This window comes from Callorhinchus milii, unplaced genomic scaffold, assembly GCF_018977255.1.
Source record: "Callorhinchus milii isolate IMCB2004 unplaced genomic scaffold, IMCB_Cmil_1.0 Scaffold117, whole genome shotgun sequence".
NCBI lineage: Eukaryota > Metazoa > Chordata > Chondrichthyes > Chimaeriformes > Callorhinchidae > Callorhinchus > Callorhinchus milii.
Genome location: NW_024704858.1, coordinates 62,093 through 79,042, shown reverse-complemented (window position 1 = coordinate 79,042; position 16,950 = coordinate 62,093). Strand labels below are relative to the sequence as shown.

The following is a 16,950-nucleotide window of genomic DNA, read 5'->3' as shown; positions in this document are numbered from 1 at the left end:
CCACCCACTCACCCACTCACCCACCCACTCACCTACTCACCCACTCACCCACTCACTCACCCACCCAACCACCCACTCACCCACCCACCCACCCACTCACCCACTCACCCACCGACTCACTCACTCACCACCTCACCCACCCACTCACCCACGCACCCACTCACCCACCCCACCCACTCACCCACCCACCCACTCACCCACCCACCCACCACCCACCCCCCACTCACCCACTCACTCACCCACCCACCCACTCACCCACTCACTCACCCACTCAGAAGACCAGAATCCACCGCGTCTTCCGGAAGATGTCTACTGCCACTGAAACAACAACGGGCGGCAGAGACTTCGGGGAATTCCCAGCGACTCGTGAAGGAAATCGTGAGACGAGAAGAGAGAGACGATAGACCTCGCTGGGAGGTGTAACAACAACAGCAGCAGCAGCAGAAACAACAACCACAACAACAACAGTCCCACGTGTGCACACACACGGACATCGACGCTTCGCTCAGCGTGAGTTTGGGCCTAGTGGGTCGCACACGTGGCTGTGTGTCTGTGTGTGTGACTGTGTGTGTGGTGTGTGTGTGACTGTGTGTCTGTGTGTGTGTGTGACTGTGTGTGTGTGTGTGACTGTGTGTCTGTGTGACTGTGTGTGTGACTGTGTGTCTGTGTGTGTGTGTGTGACTGTGTGTGTGACTGTGTGTCTGTGTGTGGTGTGAGACAACATATCACTTGTCAACACACTTGTTGTTCTGGCATGAGGTATTCCAACGGCTGTAATGTAATTTTGGGGCGCTGCTGATTCCAAATCTGGCATCAGTTTTTGTCTATCACAGCAGGTTTTTGAGATATCAAATATTGCATTTTCGATAAAAACTGCGGAAGAAAATATTACATATAAAATTATATTATCAACACACCATCCTAAAAATACAGCACCGTATTTTAACACTAAAGCAGTCACTGACTCGCAACAACTTGCAATCATAAGTGACAGAGTTAATTTCGGGTAAAATCAATGAAAACGGGGTATGCCGATAGCATAAAAATGAGATGTGATGGAGCAAATCTGAGATCAGATTTGGAATCGGCACCCTGAAATTAGTCTAGAACAGCTGCAAAAGTCCAGGCCAGAAAAACATTTTTGTTGTTGTTGACCAGTGTAATAATGAATGTTCAAATATTACTCCTGTAATCTTAAAAAGAATCCTAAATTCTTTTCGAAACAGAATTCATGCGTGCATTAACGTTAATGGAATTCAGTTTGAACATTTGTTAAAGTATATTAAATTACCCTTTGTGATTTATTAAATAAATATCACCCCGTATATTTCATTTTTAGGCGGTAATATTGACTGTTTATTTTTTGTAAACGTTTAGCAGGTTGAGTTATAAAGGGTAGCACTCAAAGCCTTACAGAAACCACGGAAACAATTATGGGAAAACAAAATATTTAAAGTGACTGAAACATATCTGTTTTACACCATTGGAACCGCATTTGCCAGTAAAAAATATGATAATTGTTTTTTTACCCTTCTATCTGGCAACAAACCTGACACTTGTTTTACAAGGAGTCATGTTTGCATAGACCACAATACCTGCAGCCATAATGCAAACAAAAAAACATAACTCTGATAATATATAGGCGTCATCTGGTTAAAAAACAATTATATTTTTTACTGGCAAATGAGGTTCCAATGGTGTAAATACTTACCCCGAGCTCTCATACTCTGATGGTGCATTGTCTTTGAGTTGTGCGCCTTTTGGCGTCATCTGGTCCAACCCATGTGAGACTAGGCTCTAAGGAAAGCTGTCTCGGGTGTGGACCAATCAACTTCAAGGACAGTGCATACATTATCAGAGTTATGTTTTTTGTTTGCATTATGACTGCAGGTATTGTGGTCTATGCAAACATGACTCCTTGTAAAAAAGGTGTCAGTTTTGTTGCCAGATAGAAGGGTAAAAAACCAATTATCATATCTGTTTTAATTACTTGTTTTCCATGTTTAGGAGTTCTCAAAGTGAAGAAAGGAGGCATGGCATTTTCCATCGACGACCTTTCAAAACGCATGTATCGCCTTGGCCGGTTTGTCAATTGCCCATCAAACTTAGAGCCACTGATACAGGACCTGGTCAAAGCTGGATTTTTCTACACTGGAAAGGAAGACAAGGTGGAATGCTTCTCGTGCAAAGGAGTGATCGGTAATTGGAAGTCAGGTGACTCGGCCATTGCAAAGCATTTGCAGAGTTTTCCAAATTGTACATTTGCTCGGTCGTTGGCACAAGCTACAGATGCTCAGACCTCCGCTGGAGCATCTGTACCAAGACATGTGGTGGCGGCTACCAACAACGCATCCGAAATCACCCATCATCACTCTCTGAACGAACCACCTCTGCAAAACTCTCCAACTTCCTTGCCACACGTGGAGGCAGGGGCACCATCGAATTCAGAGATGCGCGTCGAAGCAAACAGGCTGCTGTCATTCTCCACGTGGCCAGAGTCATCTCCTGTCCGGCCGGCGGACTTGGCACGGGCCGGACTGTACTACTTGGGTCCCAGCGACCGGGTGAGGTGCTTCTATTGCTGCGGCGTCATGTCTCACTGGGAGGAGGGAGATGTCCCTGTCAAGGAGCACGAGCGACATTTCTCCACCTGTGCTTTCGTGATGGGCTGCAGCGACACCGGTAACATCCCACTCGCTCAGGCCCAGGTGGGTGTTGCTAAATGGTCTTGTGGATGTCTTCTTCTTCTTGGTTCTTTCGGTAAAGTCACCACGTGGAAGGAAAATAATAAAAATTAAACATAATGAAATAATTCTCACGACGTTTCGGCCACAACGCAAGCAGCCGTCCTCAGGTGAAGAGCAGGTCTGTCGGAAGACAGCGTCTGAATGAAACACCACCAGGCTTGGCAGCGTATATTTAAGCTGGGTTGGAGGGGAAGAGCGCCTTGACAAAGGAATTTGCATATCAAGAGGAATTTAGCATATTTATGTGGATGCTTCTCAATTAATTAAAGATGTTTGCCTATAACCATATTCTCTGCGTTATAAGATGCACTATCTTTCCTGTACTTAAAAGCAATACGTTGAGGGTGCATTTTGTAATTAGGTATGTGGCCTTTATTTCTGCCATGGCCACTTGAATCATGTGTAACCAGATCTCAATACTTCTATTGGCACCGGGCACGGTCAATACCTTACTTTGCATTACCCAGGATGTCTTTTACATTCATCCTTCAAAATGACCACGACATTTGGGGCATGTCTTGCTTTGTGTTTATAGGCACCCTACTGATTTTTTATAACTCTTTTCCCAACAGGTCAGTGAATATTGTGATAGCCATGCCTCCGTACCTTACAGAGGAGAGTGATAAAGAATTTCTCCATACTATTTAGTGGGGTTTTTATAAGGGGATCACCCTGTACTTTGTTGAATCTAGATGACATTTCTAGATTTGAAGCTTTCGTGACTGCAAGGATTCATATTCTTGGGTTTTTTCGGTAAAGTCACGTAGGTAAAAAATAAAATAAAAATCACGACGTTTCGGAGGCAACACAAGCCTCCGTCTTCAGGTGGAACCGTCACAGCACGCTTGCTGTATCAAGTGAAAAAAATAAATTAAAACAGCTATCGTGCTGTGACGGTTCCACCTGAAGACGGAGGCTTGTGTTGTCTCCGAAACGTCGTGATTTTTATTTTAATTAAAAAATTTTACCTACGTGACTTTACCGAAAAAACCCAAGAATATAGATGACATTTCTTGACAAAAAGTACTGAACGTCAAGAAGAACGTTACATTTGATGAGTAATTCTGTTCTTTTTCGGGTGCTTTTCTAGCAGGCCTCATTTTTGCCGGACACTCAAAGCCGTGCGCGTTCTGCATCTCCTATGGCGAGGACGCGGGCCAGAAATCCAAAAATGCATTTGATGGTGGCCCGGCTTGCAACCTACCAGGCCTGGCCATCCACTGCCAATGTAGCTGCCCATTCACTCGCAATTGCTGGCTTCTATTACACCGGTATGGCAAGAGCATTCTCTGTGAGGTGTAAATGTGTGGTCCTAACCTTTTTTTTTAAACCAAAGGTCAAGACCCCCTTCCCTGCCAGCAAACAGCGCTACCCGCCGTAGCGACCCATTCCATGTTATTACATCACCCCCCCCCCCTGTGAAAAAAAACAGCCGTCCCGGCTGACCTCCACTCCTCGCGTAGCAGGACAATGAACACAACAACAGCAGCAACCATCGTCCCACTCGCGAGCTAATTAACAATAACAATTAATAACCGGAACGATAAAAAAATAATCGCGTACGCACGCCAATAACCCGGCCCCCAGGAATATACAAAACGACCGTCAGCATGCCGCAGCCTGTGAGCACAGGAAGGACCTCGGTTCAAGCGACAGCCACGGCCCGGCTCGCGTCTGCGACTACCCGCCAGACGGTGTTGGAGTAAACAGGACGATGGGAAGGGGCGGGTTATTTGAACCAAACAGTTTTGGAACGGGTCCTCGTCGCCGAGCCCCCAGGCGGGGCAAGAATGGGCTTCCTGGCAGAGGTCGTAACCGGGTACCCGATACCCGTACCCTACCCGATACCCGGCTACCCGTACCCGGCCGGGTACGGGTAGCTGTGTGTGACCCTGGTGCGGCCGGGTACGGGTACGGGTAGGCCGTGAGTCACTGGTGAGTCACCGTTTGTCACTCATTTCCCAACGTCTTGTCTCTTCTCACAAATCAAGTTCCTAGAATCAACCCACCCGCGCCTGCAACGTGGCTTCATCCCAGAGGTCGCAATCGGGTACCCGTCCTCGTACCCTCCCCGATACCCGGCCGGGTACGGGTAGCCGGGTATCGGGTAGGGTATGGGTACCCATTTGCGACCCTGGTGCGGCCGGGTACGGGTAAGGAATCAAAACCCGTTTGCGACCTCTGCTTCCTGGGACCACGGGGATGACTGTCAAATGGCCCAACGGGTGCCGCCCCTCCCAGGAAGAAGATGAAAGGGGGAGGAGAAGAAGCGGGTGGCGGTCGTTCTGTCCTCCCTGGCACGCCTGTGGACGGCGCCGCTGGCGGTCCCACGCCAGAGGTCGCAAATGGGTTTTGATTCCTTACCCATACCCGTACCCGGCCGCACCAGGGTCGCAAACGGCTACCCGTACCCGGCCGGGTACGGGTAGCCGGGTATCGGGTAGGGTACGGGTATCGGGTACCCGGTTGCGACCTCTGGTACAGAAATAACATGTGTGTATGTTGGTTAGGTGATGGAGACAATGTGAAGTGCTTCCACTGTGACGGTGGTTTACGCAACTGGGAACGAGGAGACAACCCTTGGTATGAACATGGCAAGTGGTTTCCCAGGTAACGCACTCGGCACCTGCTAATGTCACCTGCTGTGCGGTGACGTCAGTACCAGATGGACATCATTGGTACCTAATTTGCCAGTAAAAAATGATAATTGTTTTTTTTACCCTTCTATCTGGCAACAAAACTGACACTTTTTAAAAAAACAATTATATATTTTGCTACTGGCAAATGAGGTTCCAATGGTGTAAATGCTTACCCCGAGCTCTCATACTCTGTCTTTGAGTTGTGCGCCTTTTGGTGTCATCTGGTCCAACCCATGTGAGATTAGGCTCTAAGGAAAGCTGTCTCGGGTGTGGACCAATCAACTTCAATGACAGTGCATACATTATCAGAGTTGTGTTTTTTTGTTTGCATTATGACTGCAGGTATTGTGGTCTATGTAAACATGACTCCTTGTAAAAAGGTGTCAGTTTTGTTGCCAGATAGAAGGGTAAAAAAACAATTACCAGATAGACACTTCACATACTCGAGCAACACGATGGCTGTCAGAGCTGACGAGGGGCTTGAAGTGAACACACTTTGATGTTGAATCGCAAATGACGACTGCTTTGCTGACATCTCTGCTATGTTCTCTACAGATGTGCATTTCTTTTACAACAGAAGGGTGAAGCTTTCGTTAATGAAATAATGATGCAGCATCCACGGTTGTCAGAACTTATGGTAATGTACACTTGTTTTGTTGAGTATTATATAATGTACTTACATTAAAAACACAGTTCCCGTTGGCCTTAAATGTAGTAAAAATACATTTGTCTGAGCCAACTTTCGTTTCTTGTAGTTGATGTAGATTTATGTTTATACGGTATTTAAAAAAAATGTTTTACGTGATTGGGTTTGCTCTGAATTCTGTTTGTTATTTTGAAGCTTTTCGGTGTGTCATTGTTTTGCGCTGATTTCAATGTATTCATTCTGTTCTGATTTCTATTGGCTTCGATGTATGTCATTTACGCGATTGCTTTTGTCATTTTGGTGACCTAGGCCAATGAGTTCTCAGCTGTTAAACAAAATAGACTAAAGTTAAACTAAGCAGTACCTTTAGTAAAACTTCCCTCCCTTTATTACTGCTAATCCTACATAATACACTACGAGCATAATATGACTTTGAGACCCCCTACCGCCTACACATTCCACAAGGAGTGACTCACCCCATATCTGCATTTGTCATCAACATGCTAAATTCGCCTGTTGATATGTAAACTCCTTTGTCAAGGCGCTCTCCTCCTCCCACCCAGCTTAAATACGCTGCCAAGCTTAGCAGTGTTCATTAGGACGCTGTCTTTCCGACAGCCCTGTTCTTCACCTGAGGACGGCTGCTTGCATTGTGGCCGAAACGCCGTGAGAATGTTATTGTTTTATTTTTATTATTTTATTATTTCCCTTGTACGTGACTTTACCGAAAGAACCAAGAATATTAAACTAAGCATGCAACAGAAATGCGGTAAATCACTCAGTGTAAGAATATACAATATTTGGTTGGTTACCAATATGCTTCATTGTAAATAGAGCCTAGAATAACGGGCAAAGTTGTGATTTTAACTTTTAGAAAGCATGGCTTGTACCATTTATATATATTTTTATTTGTGTAACACCAGTGATCTAAATGCTTTTAATTGACAAGATCCTGCTTTTTTAGGATGAGGTATTCAGACAGAGATCACAGAATGCATCAGCACAAGATGTGAATGGTAAGGTGATATATTTTTGTACACAACAGGATTGTCATGTTTTTATATTCATTTGTGCCAAAATGTGTACATTTGTGCATCTCACAAGGCTATCATTACAACACATTTGAACTCTTTATCCAAAGTGCACGTTTAATGTCTGGTCGTTTTTTTTTTTATCCGCTAATTGCATGTTTTTGCAAGCGTCGTCTTTGCGTGCAGGCATCGGCTGCGCTGATGAGACCTTGATGAAGAGCGATGTGGTCAAGGGTGTGCTTGAGATGGGCTTCCTTGCACCGGTGGTGGAATCTCTGATGCGCACTCGCTACCTCACTAAGGGGGAGACGTACAGCTCTGTCGTTGAGCTCGTCAAAGACCTGCTTAATGCAGAAGAAGAATCCCCGAAGAAATCCGCAAATTACGTTCAGGGTACATACCCAGCAACAGAAACTGAACTTGCAATTTCCATTTGCCTGTAATTTTGTTGCTGATTAAATTGAGGAAACTACGGATAGTCATTGTGTGGTACACATAATAGCAGGCGAACGGGTGTCGTGTTTTTGATTGATCAGATAGGTATGTCAAGGTATAATTGTATTATAGATAACACTGGTCAACAACAACAACAAAAATTCTGGCCTGGACTTTTGCAGCTGTTTCAGACTAATTTCAGGGTGCTGATTCCAAATCTGATCTCAAATTTGCTCTATCACATCTCATTTTTATGCTATCGGCATACCCCATTTTCATTGATTATACCCGAAATTAACTCTGTCACTTATGATTGCAAGTTGTTGCGAGTCAGTGACTGCTTTAGTGTTAAAATATGGTGCTGTGTTTTTAGGATAGTGTGTTTATAATATCATTTTATGTAGATATCCACATTTATTTAATATTTTTCTTCCGCAGTTTTTATCGAAAATGCAATATTTGATATCTCAAAAACCTGACGTGATTAACAAAAACTGATGCCAGATTTGGAATCAGCAACGCCCCAAAATTGCATTAAACCGTTGGAATACCTTATGCCAGACAAAGTGTGTTGACCAGTGTAATATACCATACTGAAAACCAGTACTCGGCTCAGCTTTATGCGAACATGGTTGTGATTGCCTATGTTGAACGTGCCGTGTGGATGTATCTTCAACAGAACAACAGAAGCCTGCTGCTGCTGCTGAGAAAAAGGAACTAAAAAATGAAGAATGTAAATACTCCATTCCAGAAATTATACAAATACATTCTTTGGTTCTTTCGGTAAAGTCACGTTTAAAGATAAAATAATAAATTGAATAATAGCATAATGCGACGTTTTGATTGCAACACAAGCAATCATCATCAGGTATAAAAGAAATAGCAACAAAATTCTCAAGAATTGTTCTCTCTTTCTGTATCTTTGCGATGTCTGTCTGCTTATATGTCTGTCTATAGTTTTCTGGTTAGATTTTTGTTGCTATTTCTTTTATACCTGATGACGATTGCTTGTGTTGCAATCGAAACGTCGGATTATGCTATTATTTAATTTATTATTTTATCCTTATACGTGACTTTACCGAAAGAACCAAAGAATAATTCCTGCAGTCACGAAAGCTCCAAAATTAAGATTATACAAATACATGTATGATGGTTATGTAATTAATCTCGAGAATTGATTTACCAACAATGTAGCCCTGTCATTGGATCGTCGGTATTATTCCAAGTTACTTAACAGTTGCTATTAGTCGTCGTCATTAATATGTACGTAGGCTCTTAATGATCAACCGTCGTTTGTGAAAAGCTGAAAGTGTGTGTACTTGTGTGCTCTCCGTGGTAGCGCTGCTGCTGGAACAGGAGCTCAAGCGGCTACAGGAACAGCACACGTGCAAGGTGTGCATGGACAAGGACGTGTCCGTTGTGTTCGTGCCGTGCGGGCATCTCGTCGTGTGTCAGGACTGCGCCGTCTCTCTGGGCAAGTGCCCATCTGCCGTGCGGTTGTCAGAGGGACAATTCGTACGTTTATGTCGTAGGCAGATGGGCAAGTAAAATAAGTATACATGGAGACTGTCATTATGCAATTTATGAATGAAGTGTATTTACATACCTTATCATTTATTACATAATAAAAAAATAATAAAAATTATAACAATCAAATAATACAATTCTCACGACGTTTCGGCCACAATGCAAGCAGCCGTCCTCAGGTGAAGAACAGGTCTGTCGGAAAGACAGCGTCTGAATGAACACCACCAGGCTTGGCAGCAATATATACGCTGCCAAGCTTGGTGGTGTTCATTCAGACGCTGCAGCGTTGTGGCCGAAACGTCGTGAGAATTGTATTTTTTTTATGTAATGATAAGGTATGTTAATACACTTTATTCATAAAAGCTTATATATATATAACGTCGTGAGAATTGTATTTTATTATGTTTTATTTTATTTTCATTATTTCCCTTCTACGTGACTTTACCGAAAGAACCAAGAAGATGAATCCCTGCAGTCACGAAAGCTTCAAATCGAAAAGGTTTTAAGGTAATTTTGGGGTGCTGATTCCAAATCTGGCATCAGTTTTTGTCTATCACGTGAGGTTTTTGACATATCAAATATTGCATTTTCAATAAAAACTGCGGAAGAAAAATATTAAATAGATGTGGATATCTACATAAAATGATATTATCAACACACTGCTAAAAATACAGCATCATATTTTAACACTAAAGCAGTCACTGACTCGCAACAACTTGCAATCATAAGTGACAGAGTTAACTTCGGGTAAAATCAATGAAAATGGGGTATGCCGATAGCATGAAAATGAGATGTGATAGAGCAAATCTGAGATCAGATTTGGAATCAGCAAATTAGTCTAGAACAGCTGCAAAAGTCCAGGCCAGAAAACAATGTTTGTTTTGTTGTTGACCAGTGTTACTTAACCAAGCCATGGCTGCTTGAGATATATTGCTGCAAATACGTAAATACGGACGATCAAATTGGCCACCCCCTAAGAACAAATTAGAATGTACACCGTAACCCAAGCTATCAAACCTTGGGTTGCTGTATCATTTGATATTTCTAGAATTTAGGAGACGCAGATTCCGAATCTCAGGACGAGTTTATGGTGCATATGCTATTGCTTTGAGGTCCAATTGATATTGTTTGTTTAAAAATTGTCGATTGACTTTTCCCCCCTTTCAAGACAAATTCTGTGTAGTGACATAAAAAGGGAGGGGCTGCTGGGGCTCTGGGATCCCAGGCGAGTCCAGACGCTTAAGCCTCTGGGCGCCAGGCGCTGGGTTCCCAGGGGGTCCAGACGCTTAAGCCTCTGGGCGCCAGGCGTTGGGTTCCCAGGCGCTTAATCCCCTGGGCGCCGCCAACAGGGGGGGGGGCTGTGTGTGCTCTGTGGGATGTCTGGTGGCGCACACGGCCCCACCCCTCGTTGGATCAGGCATAAAAGGAGAGCTCCCTGGACGATCGGGGCCCAGTTGTAACCCAAGACCCACGACCAGCCATCTGAAGACCCTGGGATGCTGTGAGAGCCAGCGCTGGGACTCTGGAACTCCCGACTCTGCGACCTTGTGAGGGCGAGTTCCGGAGCGTAGCCAGAGTAGAGTATCTAGGCTGTGTACCTAGGCTGTGTACCTAGGCTGTAACAGAGCATCAGGACTGTTGGAGTACTGTTGGAGTGTTGTATTGTAATAAAGAAGTTACCTCTACAAGTGTCTCCGGAACCCGTTACATTTGGCGTCAGAAGTGGCTATGGAGACAAGAAGTAAGCCACGTACCTTCAGTCCTGACGGCGATGAAGAGGAGCAGGCAGCGATGGGGCGGCCAATGCCGGCCGACAACAACGCCGCACCGCCGGCTGAGCAGCTGTCTGCTCCGCCGACCGTCCCCTCTCCAGCGTCGGGAGCAGAGATGGAGGAGGCGCTGCTTCGCCTCGCAGAGCTGCTCTGCGCCACCGCCTCCCTCCTGGGCGAGCTGCGGTGCTCGCGGCCGATGGCGGGAGGGAGAGAGGAGGCGCGGCGCTCGCCCGAGCCCGCCCCGCCGCCACAAACATGGTGGACGCCGCCGCCATTCCCCCCACGGATGTGGGAGATGCTTCTGGGTGTGTCGTCACTTCTGCCGGGGGAGCAATGACCGCTGGGAGCGACGTCACTTCCGGGCCCAGCGTGGGCCAACCCGACGACGCCGCGTCATCAGCGCTGCGTCCCTCACCGCCGGGTGACAGCTGTTTGCAACCTAGCAACGCCGCGTCATCAGCGCTGCGACCGGACAGTGAGGGCGCCATTCTTACTGTAACCAGCGCCGGGGCCGGCACATGGACCGACTCGCTGGTCGCCGCCTTTGCTGCTCTGGCCAAAGGTTGGAGGTCGGGAGACCAGGCCCCTGACACTTCGTACATTTACACGCTCTGGATTAATTATTTTTTTGTTGACATTTTCTTCGTTGTCGTCGGGGAGTCGTGACTGTTGTTGGGTAAACTGTGTGGAGCTTCGCCCGTGAGTGTTGTCAATGTGTGTGCGAAACTTTGCTTGTGATTGTTAACAATGTATGGTTTATATTGAGCTTTGTTCGTGATTGTTAATGTATAGCTTGTGCTGTCATTGTTAACGATGTATATACTGTATGGGGCATTTATCTTGAGATGGTGACATGCTGCCAAGGATTGGAATTGTCATGCTGGCTCTCAAATATCTTGGGGTGCAGATCCTGACCAGGATGTCCCAGCGGGTGTTGCGTGTCTAACACGAGAGTTGTGGTCCCGTCATGCTATGGCTGACGGCTTGACCTGACAGCCCGGAGATAGAGACACTCCGTGGCATGTCTAGCCTAGTGGGCTGTGTGCTCACATGGCTCGGAGAGTGTGGTCCCGTCATGCTATGGCTGACGGCTTGACCTGACGGCCCGGAGGTTGAGACCCTCCGTGGTACGTCTGGAGCAGTAGGCTCGCCCTGACGGCCCGGAGATTGAAACACTCCGAGGCGCGTTGAAACAGTGGGCTGGAGATTCGTGGTGTTCAGGTATAGTTGTCCCGTTACGTTGGGACTGTATCCCTCAGTTGTTAGGGTGCATGTTGTGCAGGGAGTGAACAATGGGTCGTCTCAGATCTGTCGGTACAGCTATATGCTGCGATGCGAGTCTTGGGGAGAGGTTGGGTCTCAGATCGGTCGGTACAGCTATATGCTGCGATGCGAGTCTTGGAGAGAGGTTGGGTCTCAGATCGGTCGGTACAGCTATATGCTGCGATGCGAGTCTTGGAGAGAGGTTGGGTCTCAGATCGGTCGGTACAGCTATATGCTGCGATGCGAGTCTTGGAGAGAGGTTGGGTCTCAGATCGGTCGGTACAGCTATATGCTGCGATGCGAGTCTTGGAGAGAGACTGGGTTGAAGTCCCCCCGATATGGCCGACGTGCGGGGTTTTAGGATGGAGACGCCACGTTGGAAAGGCGGGGGGTGCAAACGGTTGACATGTAATGTCGGTGGTGGTCCTCATTGAGGGCTGCTGGGACGCAAGCACGGGATGCCTTTTGGAGATGCGGTTCATGCGTGCGGCCACCATTTATGGACAGGAGCAGGCAGATTTATTTTGTTTGTGTCATGTAAATTTTATATATATATATTTAAAATGTAGATACTGGAGCAGCCCTGAAGTGCGACTTCTTTGCCCAGTACATGGGTCGGCCCTGAAGTACGACTTCTCGACCCGGGACGTAGACAGACGTCCGGATAAGTGCGTGTAGAGGGATGCTCGACATGTTGGTCTTCGCCTTCTCTCCACCTGACGGATGGGAGGCTGGCAGGGTGGTGTGGATCCCTGCCATCCATGCGGTGATTGTGTGATTTCGGTTCGATTACCGGTGTTGGTTGTGCATCCAACGCGTCGGAATCTGTATATTTGTTGTTGTTAATTCCCCGTTTTCTATGCGGATCCCGAGGAGGGCTAGGTGTGCCGCGGGTCGTTTGTTCACGTGTCATTGCTTCACCTTTTTGTTGATTGATGCTTGTATATAGTGTAGAGTTGTACAGGTTGGTTATGGTATTTATGGTTGCTTTCTTGTTCTCTTTTCTTTTCCTGTTGAAGCTCGCGTATTTTTTTTCTTCTCTCTCTCCCTTTCGTTAATTTAAACTTTCTAATTATTGACAGCCGGGACGGCTGGAGGCTACATAGAGGGGGGTAATGTAGTGACATAAGAAGGGAGGGGCTGCTGTAGGCTCTGGGTTCCCAGGTGGGTCCAGACGCGTAATCCCCTGGGCGCCAGGCGCTGGGTTCCCAGGAGGTCCAGACGCTTAAGCCTCTGGGCGCCGCCAACGGGGGGGGCTGTGTGTGCTCTGTGGGATGTCTGGTGGCGCACACGGCCCCACCCCTTGTTGGGGACTGGGCATATAAGCGGAGCTCCCTGGACGATCGGGGCCCAGTTGTAACTCAAGACCCAAGACCCACGACCAGCCATATGAAGACCCTGGGATGCTGCGAGAGCCAGCGCTGGGACTCTGGAACTCCCGACGCTACGACCTTGTGAGGGCGAGTTCCGGAGTGTAGCCAGAGTAGAGTATCTAGGCTGTGTAGCTAGGCTGTGTACCTAAGCTGTAACAGAGTATCAGGACTGTTGGAGCGTTGGACTGTTGAAGTGTTGTATTGTAATAAAGAAGTTACCTCTACAAGTGTCTCCGGAACCTGTTACACTTGTGTTGGCTAACACTTGATAAATAGAAATATTCAAACAATGTTGTCGTCGAGCTCACTTGAACTCGTCAGCTCTTTGAGTTAAATCCTTAGTTTTATTAGTGAAACCTCATCTTGGGGTATAGATACAAAGACAAAGATCCCCTGTATAGCCTTAACAGACTGTAGGGGCAAGTGCTGTTAGCGAGCACCTATGAAGGCCAGAACGGCACACGAGGGGTGGGTGGCCAGCACCACGCCCGACCACCTTTATCTCCCCAGTGGCGATGTTTACTACACACCGCACCAGGTACTCATTTGAGGCTGAGCCGACCTAGGGGAGGCCCGGGACCGGTTCAGATAATCGTCACTGGTGTTGGCCGTGAGCGGGAATCTAACTCGGGTCGCCGGGTTCGTAGCGCAGCGCGCTAACCGCTACACCACCGCTCCCCATAGATACAGGCAGTCACTGACACACATCGACTAAGTGACGTCACTTACACACACACACACACATGGACCGACGCAGACACATCGACTTACACACACAGCGACTCACGCACACACATGGATCTACACACATAGACATACATTTGGACGTACACAGACACATCGACGCACACACACACATGGACTGTCACATTGCTGTACGCACATCGACTGACACACACACAGACTCACACACACACACATAGACTGTCACACACATTGCTGTACGCACATCGACTGATACACACAGACTCACACACACACACATTGCTGTACGCACATCGACTGACACACATAGACTCACACACACACACATAGACTGTCACACACATACACATTGCTGTACGCACATCGACTGACACACACAGACTCACACACACAGACATGGACGGTCATACACATTTCTGTACGCACATCGACTGACACACAGAGACTCACACACACACATAGACTGTCACACATTGCTGTACACACATCGACTGACACACACATAGACTCACACACACACACATGGACTGTCACACACATTGCTGTACGCACATCGACTGACACACACACAGACTCACACACACACACATGGACTTACGCACACACAGACACAGAGACACAACAACAACAACCATTCGCCAAGAAGTGTCGGTGACGTCACCACGACGCTTGTGCCAGGCTATGTGCACCATGAGGGAACGTGAAGTGTCGAATGCCCGCTGGCAGGAGGTCACGGGGCAGACCCAGGTGTATCTGTTACATTTACATATTTAATAAACTTTTTAACATCACAAAATATACTCAATCCAGGCTGTATATGTTAAATTTCCATATTTAATCAAACTTTTTTTACATCACAAAATATACAACATCAATCCACGCTGTATCTGTAACATTTCTGTATTCAATAAAACTTTTTGAACATCACAAAACATACAACACTGCAGGTGTTTTTGACACCCCAGGCTGTATCTGTTACATCTTCATATTTTGCGGTTAGCGCCACTTCCTGAGCATGTCAGTAACCCCTAACGATCCCACACCACCCAATATGGGTAAATCACCTGGGGGGGTTGATGCACCTGGGGGGGTTGGTTCCCTTGGGGGGGTGAGTCAGTTGTGGGTAAATCACCTGGGGGGGTTGATGCACCTGGGGGGTGGTGGGTCACTTGGGGGGGTGAGTCAGTTGTGGGTAAATCACCTGGGAGGGGGTTGAGTCAGTGGTGGGTATATCACCTGGGAGGGGTGAGTCAGTTGGGGAGGTTGACCCAGCTGTTGGTAGATCAGCTGGGGGGGTGGCTCACCCAGCCGTACTTGATCTGGGGGTTCATCACCCCGGGGTGACTCAGCTGTTGACCAGGCTGCGGGAAGGCCACCAGCTGGGGGTGATTGACAGGCGCCTGGTGGAACATCGCCAGGGAGTGATTCTCCCTGGGGGGGAGATTGGTCACGGGTTGACTTACTGGGCAGTGAGTCAGCTGGGAGGAGAGTGGGGGAGAGGGGACAGGGAGAAAATCAACATCTGCCAGTTCGCTATACAAGTTTAACATGAACACACACTCACCACCGCACTCACCACCACACTCACTCACCACCGCACTCACCACCGCGCTCATCACTCACCACCGCACTCACCACCGCGCTCACTCACCACCACACTCACTCACCACCGCGCTCACCACCATGGTGTATATATCGGCCTTTTTCCAAAATTGAGATTAAGAATAATTCTGCCAATATTTGTTTTCTTAATAATCAATCGGGGTGCAGCATGAGGCACAAACGAACACGCCACAACCACCCTCACCCCTCAGCAGCTGCCTTCCACAAGCCACACCAGGCAGCAAGGAGATAAGCCGTAAAAGGTCATTTCAAAAAATCCCAAAACAAAAGAGAAGGGGGGGGGGGGGTGATAATGAGATTCTGAGGAAATCTCTCGCTGGCTTCGAAGGCCGTCACACAGCACGTGCGTGGCGGCCATGATGGACACACGCGCGTCACAACCAGGGGGGGGAGGGGTAGGAACCGGTCCAGACCGGTCGGGCCAACGGCGGTTGGAACCCCTCTGAGGGGAGGGGGGCTGGGGGGAGCTACGATCCCCCAGAGCCCCGCCCCTCAGGGAGGGGAGGGAGTATATAAGGCGGGTCCCTGAGAGCGCGAGGCAGTCCGTCTCAAGCCGAAGCCAGAAGCCGCCTGGAGAAGAAGAAGACCTTTCGATGTAAAGCTTCCGTGACTGCAGGGATTCATCTTCTTCGTTCTTTCGGTAAAGTCATCACGTAGAAGGGAAATAATAAAATAATAAAAATAAAACATTATTAAAATAATTCTCACGACGTTTCGGCCACAACGCAAGCAGCCGTCCTCAGGTGAAGACCAGGTCTGTCTTCACCTGAGGACGGCTGCTTGCGTTGTGGCCGAAACGTCGTGAGAATTATTTTACTATGTTTTATTTTTATTATTTTATTATTTCCCTTCTACGTGACTTTACCGAAAGAACCAAGAAGAAGAAGACCCTGGACCCCAAGCCGCCGACATCCTTCTGAGGGCCGAGGCTCAGTGCGGTGCCGGTGGTCGTGGGGCTAGGACCCTGAGGTTCCCTTGGCTTGATGTCCTTGTGAGGGAGGCCAGGTCCGGACGGGCCAGTGGTCAGAGACCCACCGGGCCAGCGGTGGGTCCGCCTCCCCGAGGGTTAGATAGCCGGAGGGCTGGAGTAGGGAGAGTCGTAGGTACTATAGCCCAGAGGCTGTACCTCCCCAGGTTGTGGGTGAAAGGGGCCATTACCCCTTTGTGTTCAGGATTAGTGTAACTTCTT

General features: G+C 47.7%; 1 protein-coding gene across 1 annotated transcript; it reads left to right on the top strand.

Annotated features, from left to right (window-relative positions):
* Positions 1-305: 305 nt before the first annotated feature.
* LOC121851771 (baculoviral IAP repeat-containing protein 7-like) lies at positions 306-9,030 on the top strand. Its single transcript, XM_042345851.1, is given in 10 exon segments — positions 306-378; positions 2,008-2,708; positions 3,838-4,018; positions 5,258-5,357; positions 5,942-6,023; positions 6,997-7,048; positions 7,250-7,456; positions 8,178-8,231; positions 8,838-8,981; positions 8,984-9,030. Coding segments are annotated over 10 exon segments (1,641 nt in total).
* Positions 9,031-16,950: the final 7,920 nt, after the last annotated feature.